Source organism: Rhineura floridana, chromosome 7, assembly GCF_030035675.1.
Source record: "Rhineura floridana isolate rRhiFlo1 chromosome 7, rRhiFlo1.hap2, whole genome shotgun sequence".
Taxonomy (NCBI): Eukaryota; Metazoa; Chordata; class Lepidosauria; order Squamata; family Rhineuridae; genus Rhineura; species Rhineura floridana.
In genome coordinates this window covers 9550301-9558489 of record NC_084486.1, presented here as the reverse complement: position 1 = coordinate 9558489, position 8189 = coordinate 9550301, and the positions used below count along the sequence as shown (strand labels likewise).

Here is an 8189-nt window from a genome sequence, read left to right as displayed (position 1 = left end):
CTTCGGAAGGCAAGAAGCCTATTAGTTCTTTAGTTTCGCGCTCTAGAAAAATAAAAAAACCGCTACGCGATGGGCAAGATTTACAAAAAGGAAATAAAGAAAATTACGAAATAATTTTCTAGTGTGTTGAATAAGGGTACAATGAAAACTTCATCGTCATTATTAAGAGGAAGATTGCGGGGGGGGGACCCCAACAATATTTTCCTACCATTACTGAGAGGTTGCTTGTATGGGTGGCACTGAAGGTTAGCGCGCCGCAGGGATTTCTAAGGCGGGTGAAAAGAAAATACGCAGTGCAAATATATTTGAAACTTTGCCATCCTTTTCTAGAGATGTTTAAAAGACCCACTCCCACCCCACCCCCCAAAAAAACTTGGCGTGGTGGAGAAAATACCAAAAGCAAAAAAAATAATATCGAGTGGCTTACGTGAAACACAAAATTGATGCGACCCCATACATCCTGTCCTTAGGAGGAGAAACAAGCGGAGGGGAAGGCGAAGGAGAGGAAGAAAGAAAGAGACCATTAAAAAAATTCACAGAGGGGTGGCGATGGTGGTGGAAAAGCCCCTGAAGAGTGAAGGTGACGTCACATCCCCTTGACCCTCCAATCACCTCGGGGTCCCATTTGATTGGAAGGCGGCAAAGGCTTTAATCTCCGACTAATTCAGCTGCTTTTGAAGTGAGTTTCCTCGCCAGATTCGAGGCTGGATGGGCAGCGGCGAGCATCACAGCTGAACAGGGAGGCGGAGAAAGGGAGGCGGCCGGGAAAGAGCCCGGAGCAAGGAAGCCAGCCAGCCAGAAAAAAGGAGAGGGACTGGGATAGGGGGAAGCAGAAAACCAGATTTCCCCCACATCCCACCCCCCCTCCACCACCACCATCATCATCAACAACAAAACACGAGGTTTATTTCTGTTTTATAGCATTCTTCCGCTAGCCAAATTCTGAGCCGCCTTTTAAACTCCCTATCTTGAAACGCGCAGCCCTCCCGCAGAGAAGGAAATTTTGGAGGAGTCTTCCATTTTTAAAAAAGTGTGTATATGTGCGTGATCCCTCCTTCCCGTTGACCATAGAAAACTGAAAGCAGACGCCCTGTTTCGGCTCTTGATCCGCGCGCCTGGCGCTCCCCCACCCCGCCAGTTTTCATGCGAGGCTTTGGGTCATGATTACATCCCCCTTGCTTTCTGCCGTAAGAAGTAGTCAGCACGGAGGAGGAGGTGGAGGAGCAGCAGCGGGAGGAGGCGCGAGAGATCTCGGAAACAGCAGCAGCTCTGATCTTCCCTGGCAAAGCGGACACTCTGGGAATCCTACTAGCAGCAGCAGCAGCACCAAGCCTTTCTTCCACTCCGTCCCACCCTCGGACCCTTTACGCCAAGCGAATCGCCTCCCCATCAAAGTCTTGAAAATGCTCACGGCACGGACTGGACACATTTTGCACCCGGAATACCTTCAGCCTTTGCCTTCTACTCCAGTCAGCCCCATCGAGGTAAGAGCGCCGCAACCTCTCTCTCTCTCTCTCTCTCTCTCTCTCTCTCTCTGTGTGTGTGTGTGTGTGTGTGTGTGAGAGAGAGAGAGAGAGAGAGGGACTCCCGGTTGGCGATCCCCTGCCACACGGGAATCCATTGTAAGGCTCTCTCCGGGTTCCAGTCAGCCTCCCATTGCTCCATGACCCCGCGTCTGGGCAGTTGCCGTGTAGCGGAATTCTGTGTCTGTTTACTCGGACGTAAGCCCTGCCGTATTTAGTAGAGCTTGTTGTAGCCCTGGAAAAGTGTGCACTGGACTGCGGCCTCGGCCCTGATAGATTTGTAAATTCAAATGGGCTAATCCTAACAAAGATTCGTACCGAGGGGTAGGTCCCCTTAATTTCAATGGCAGTTTCACCCATGTTGCAGCGTCGGTGGCTTTGCTCTTTGAGGATTATTCTACTTACAGTGGGGCTCCACCGGCGGAATGTGCAGTTTAATACAGGCGCATCCACCCTCCGGTCTCGTCTCATCCTTCCCTACCCCCGTATGGTTTCACCCTTTATTTCGTGGAGCAAGGGGGCTGTAATCAGGAGTTAATCAGCAGTTAACTGGCTCGACGCATTGTTTCTGAAAGAAGCTTTCTGATCTTTTATTGTGTGTAGAAAAATATGCTGGGGTGACTGTTGGAGGTTAGGTGGAGAATTGCCAGCGGAGCAGATCAGATCTTCGGGATGATAACGTTAGGGAATGATCTTAGGTGTACTGCAGTGGGGCGGTGGCGGTGGAGGGGAAGGCGGAATGTACGAAAGGAATTAGATTTCCTAAATATTTCATCAAAAGGGATCCGCTGTTCAGGCTTGGGATCTTTTTATAAATAGTGCCAGAGAAGGATTTACTCAACTGGGCGCGCGTCGTGGTGGCGGCAGCGATGGTGAGAGAGTTTAGGGCGAAAAGGCTTAACTTCTTAGCAACGACTGAGCGGGTTGCAATATTGGGGAAGGACTGTGGGGAGGGGGGCGAAGTTATGCCCGCGTGACCAGCCTGAAGGCAAGCCTATTCATATGACGGACGCCCAAGACTTTCACATGTAAAAATACATCATTATAAATTGTCCTGATAAACAAAAAAAGCTTGGTTGTGTCCGGGTCTTGTCGGCAGTTGCGCGGGGCTTCGCTATACTTTTGGAATGTTTTTGCTTCGTTTTATTTGGCACTCCGTCTTTTATCTCCCGGCCAGACCTTCGCTCTAAACGTTCGCGTTTCTCCCTCTCTTTTTCTCCACCCCCCACCTCCCTGGATTTCTGCAGCTAGATGCGAAGAAGAGCCCGCTGGCCCTCTTGGCTCAGACCTGCTCCCAAATCGGCAAGCCCGACCCGTCGCCCTCATCCAAGCTCTCGTCGGTCACCTCGAACGGCAACGACAAGGAATCTTCCAAATCAGGCCCCCTGAAGCTCAGCGACATCGGTGTGGAGGACAAATCTAGCTTCAAGCCTTACTCCAAGCCCGGCGCGGACAAGAAAGAGACGTCGGCGGGAGTAGGAGGCTCCGTTGGTTCCGCGTCCGCCTCGGGGGGAGGCTCGGGCAGCGGGAGCGGCGGCGGCGGCGGCGGCAACAGCGAGAAGTCGGGCTTCCGGGTGCCGAGCGCCACCTGCCAGCCGTTCACGCCAAGGACAGGCAGCCCCACCTCCAGCGCCTCGGCCTGCTCGCCCGGCTTGCTGCCCGGCAGTGACTGCAAGGTCGGCGACTCGGACAAGAAGGACGCCTCAGACGGCTGCGGCAAGGGGGGTTCGGAGTCGTCCGGGGGCCACAGTCGGCTGGGCGCGGGCTGTGGCGGGATTACGGCGGAGCTGAGCCAGGCCCACGAGAGCGCGAAGGGCCTCCTGGCGGGCTCGTCGTCGTCGTCGTCGTCGTCTTCGTCCGCTTCCTCGGACTCCTCGTGCAGCGGCAGCAACACGGTCACGTCGTCGGCTGCCGCCGCCTCGGTGCTCAGCTCCGGCTTGGTGGCCCCCGTGTCGCCCTACAAGCCCGGGCAGACGGTCTTTCCGCTGCCGCCGGCAGGCATGAGCTACCCGGGGACGCTGGCTGGCGCCTACGCGGGCTACCCGCCGCAGTTCCTGCCGCACGGCGTGGCGCTGGACCCGACGAAGTCTGGAAGCCTGGTGGGCGCGCAGCTGGCCGGCAGCTTGGGATGCAGCAAGGCGGCCGGCTCCAGTCCCCTGGCGGGCGCCTCGCCACCCTCGGTGATGACGGCCAGCCTGTGCCGAGACCCCTATTGCCTGAGCTACCACTGCGCCAGCCACCTGGCCGGCGCCGCCAGCGCCTCCTGCGCCCACGACCAGGCGCTCAAGTCCGGCTATCCTTTGGTCTATCCCACGCACCCCCTCCACACGGTCCACTCCTCGCTGAGCGGCGCCACCCCGCCCTCGCTCGCCGGCCACCCCTTGTACCCTTACGGCTTCATGCTCCCCAACGATCCCCAGCCCCACATCTGCAACTGGGTGTCGGCCAACGGACCTTGCGACAAGCGCTTTGCCACCTCCGAGGAGCTCCTCAGCCACTTGCGGACTCACACGGCCTTCCCGGGGACTGACAAACTGCTCTCCAGCTACCCCAGCTCCACTTCCTTAGCCAGCGCGGCAGCGGCGGCCATGGCTTGCCACATGCACATCCCTACCACCGTGGCCCCGGGCAGCCCTGGCACTCTGGCTTTGCGCAGCCCGCACCACGCCTTGGGACTGAGCAGCCGCTACCACCCTTATTCCAAGAGCCCCTTGCCCACCCCAGGAGCCCCAGTGCCTGTCCCTGCGGCCACGGGACCCTATTATTCCCCGTACGCACTCTATGGGCAAAGACTGACTACAGCGTCCGCTTTGGGATATCAGTGAGTTTTTTGGGGGCTTTTTTTGATTTTTTTTTTTTTTTGGTCGAAAGGGGGTGGGGTGGGAGAGGGAAAAATCAAGCAACAGTTCTGGGGGAAAAGAACACAAAGCAACCCTTCAAAACTTTCTAAAAAAAAAGAAAAGTGAAATTTGACTTTTTTATATATATATAAAGATAGTGTTCATCTTGAGGACTGGATCCATGGGCACTGTATTTATTTATGTTAGCTTCAAGCGGGACAATGAATCAATAAAAGTGCATTACATAACTTCAGCTCAGTAGGCTTAAAGGAAAAAAAATTAAAGTGGAAACACCCGTTGTAGAATATAAATAAAAACAAAACAAAACAAAACTAGAGGACTTCTCTTTAATGTTACTTTAAAATTGCTATGATTGTATTGTACCTTCTTATTTAATGTTTCATTGGGGGAGGGGGTGGGAAAAACTCTACATGCATGTCTCTTTTTCAAAATCGAAAACAAACAAAAAACCCTTCACCACTTAATTTGCAATTTGTCAGCTCGAATTTCAAATTGCAATTATTTTTTAAGACGTATGCCATCGCAGAAAGAGAATTGGTATTTTTTTGTACTTATTCTGGAAGAAAGGAAACCCAACAACTATTCCAAAAACCTCCATTTGCCTTGTTTTTGTTCTTTAAAAGGAACAGTGGACTATTTTTTATTTTTTAAGTCCACCCTGTAGAAGGGGCAGAAACAAGGATGACGTCATGTATTTAAAATAATAGACAATGTATCGCTTTAAAAGATTAAAATTCCGTATATTTGATGTATTAAAAAAGGTTTTACTTTTCTTTTGAAATCACCTTCTGGAGTCTGTTATAAATACACCTAAGTGTGGGGTGGATGGAAAGTGACTAGGGGAGGAAAACAAATCTTAAAAACATCTAAGCATTGATTAAATTTAATAATAACATAAAGCTTTATTACTACCTAACGTTTTTCCTCTGATAACTTGGAACAGAGTGTTCCAAAGTAACTTGTTCCACCACCAGAAGCGACAATTACATTAGAAAACCCAACAGCCAGTTGAAATTGCTCCCCTCTTCTTATTGAGGAAAAGCAAGATTCTCACTGGTAGTTACTAGCCAGGCTTACCTATGTCGGCAACAGGGACGCGTGAAGAGTGGATCTCTTGAGTGGAAAGAGGGAACGGAGGAAATAGATAATGCCGTTACGCGGCCGCAATTACCTTCTGTGACTATACAAAAAGTATGAACAAATAAATTTTAAAAATGCAAGAAAATTTTGGGCAAATCCCCGAAGTTTCCCTGCGCGCCCGCCTCTCCAGTGAAAGGAACAGGAGTTGCAGAAGAGCGGTACTGGTGCCTTTGCCCAATTCCCCAACGATTAAGTGGGAGACCCCGCTGGCTCCTGTCCTTTATGACTTAGAGCTCAGTCCACCAGGTCGACGACTTGGACAATTCTGTGTGGAAGATTCCCTGTTTCAGGGGACTACCCAACCCATCTAAAGAGGGGATTGTTTATTACAGACATTCTCCCTCTTCAAACTGACTTGGTCTCCCAAAACAAACCCAAAATAAAAACATTCCATCGAGTTTAATTGGATGAAAAACAGACTCTTTCCACTTCCCAACCCCATGGAGCAGGAAAGCCCTGTGGATTTCAGTGGGGAAAAGGAAATCCAAGCCTTGGGTTTCTCTGCTCTGCGTCTTAACCGAGTTGTGGATCTGGGTCCTCTACCATATTTCAGTTTTTTAGTCGATATTTATAGCCGAAGGAAGACAAATTAAACTGGCTTTTTGGTTAAGAAAACAGCATACGAAGTCCCCAGTCTCACTGCTTACCTGTGCGGGAGCAGTTGCCTCTGGAGGGGAGGGTCCTAATTCCTCTAACGAGGTGGTCTTATACATGCCTATTCAGACCTAAGCTGCACTGAGTTCAGTGGGACTCACTCCCGCGTAAGCGTGTATAGGATTGCAGCCCTACTCCGGGTTTCCAAGAGACTTAACTTAGAAGTTAGCCCCTTTAACAGAACCTAAGGAATAAATTGCCACCAATATGCTTATTCACTCTAATTTCTCTCTCTCCATTGTATTCCACTGGGTTTCTCACCAAGTCACCGGGGGTAGAATTGTAGCCGTTCAGCCGATCCCACGCATGCTTACTTTCAAGCAGGCGGTGCAGAGGATTGCAGTTGAAGGGTGGCATCCTAAGTACCCTTCTTGCAAAGAACGTCGCGTGGAAAGCACTTCGGGTGTAAGTTCACATAGGCTGTAAATGTTTGGAAACCGTGTTTTGCTTTTGTTTTTGTTTTGCGAAGGAGGGCGGTTTCTAATTGGAGAAGTTTACTCCTCTTAGGCGCCTTGCGTTATTCAGCAGCCTGTGACTTGAAAGCCAGATAGGCCGAAACCAGGCCGAGAGGAACGGGGAACCGGGTGGGAAATCAAGCCGTGATTGATTTGTTTGCTGATTTGTTTTTAGAGTGCAACAACTGAAAAATAAACTCTCTCCCTTAAAAATGTAAGTGGGCAGCCTCTGCCGGTGTATACCTCCAAGCTCCTGCAATGGGGGTGGCTTATAAATAGCCTGTTTGGTGTGATGAGTCGTGTGTGTGTATATATATATATACACACACATATTATAAGTTAACTTTGCCTCCACACCCCTCCCCCAAAAAAAGAAGGGGAGAGAGGAAAAAGGGAGCCCACGCCAGTGACAACCAGCTCTTGCCCAGACATTTATGCCATGTCATTAGCAGCAGCAGTAAAGGCGCAAAGGGGAGGAGGACAGAGAGCCGCGGATGGAGTTTCCGCCGCTGCGTAAAGTCAGGCTGTTTTTCCGGCCGTGGTGGGATGACACGGACTGGGACTGGGAAGTCTGTCTTGGTCTCTGTGGCTCTTTAAGACGGACAGAGGGAGAAGGGCGATCTCCCTTATCCGTTGACATTGGCTAGTTTATTTCTTCACGGAATTTTAACTGGGCGCTTTTGGTAATGGGAGACAAGGAAGGGACCATAGATCCTTTTCAAGCCAAGAGAAATCAACAAATGGGGCGCGGACGGGGGGGGGACAGAGATGGATGTCGTGTAACCAGAAGTACTTATAAATTTGGAGACGAAATTGGATTTTTCCACCTATGGAGGAACCCGAACTGTTCCTTCCATGTTGTAGCTGACTGTAGTGTATTCTTTCAATTTAGGTTTTCGGTTTTGTTTAGAAACGAACGATCGAACAAAATCTCTGTGGGTTGACAAAATCCTCTTTTCGGGGAGGGAAAAATACGTCCTTGGGAAGAATGATAAAGCAAGTGCTCCAGAGAGAGAAGGTGAAGAGCGGTGTCAACCACCTTAGTGTTTCATTAAGAATGTCCCTTTCTAAGTAACAACAAGGGCACATGAGGTGAAAGGTGACTATTCTTACAAAAGAAGCCCCTGTAATCAACTAAGGGCCGGCTTCGGCGGAAAGTTCTGCGCAAACCTGGTTGAAATGAATGCAAGACCGTCCCGTTGCGCGGGCTCCATTCATTTTCATGGAGCTTGCGCACCAGAACTTTCTGCCCTTTGTTATTGCTATATTATATTAATGTAGGTAACTATACCCATTCACCTGGGGGGAGTTGCCGTTGCACTTAACTTCTGCGCAGACATATGCAGGATTCCACCGTGCGACCCTAAAGCGTGTTTACTCAGAAGTAAGTCCCACTGAGTTCAATAGGGCTCACGCTCTGGTAAGGGTGCGTGAAAATGGCCAAGGAAGCCGGAGGCTAGTGATCCGGGTCACAACTCGCTAAACCCGAACACTGGCTTAAAGCCAATCAAAGGGAACGTTCGTTTTTCGACGCAGCCCCTTTGAAGCCAACGGCT

The 8189-nt window shown here is 50.5% G+C and overlaps 1 protein-coding gene across 1 annotated transcript; it reads left to right on the top strand.

Annotated features, from left to right (window-relative positions):
- Nucleotides 1–469: 469 nt before the first annotated feature.
- ZNF503 (zinc finger protein 503) lies at nt 470–5116 on the top strand. Its single transcript, XM_061634306.1, has 2 exons — nt 470–1484; nt 2771–5116. The coding sequence occupies exons 1-2, from the start codon at nt 1161–1163 to the stop codon at nt 4346–4348; spliced, it is 1902 nt and encodes a 633-aa protein (XP_061490290.1). The 5' UTR covers nt 470–1160; the 3' UTR covers nt 4349–5116.
- Nucleotides 5117–8189: the final 3073 nt, after the last annotated feature.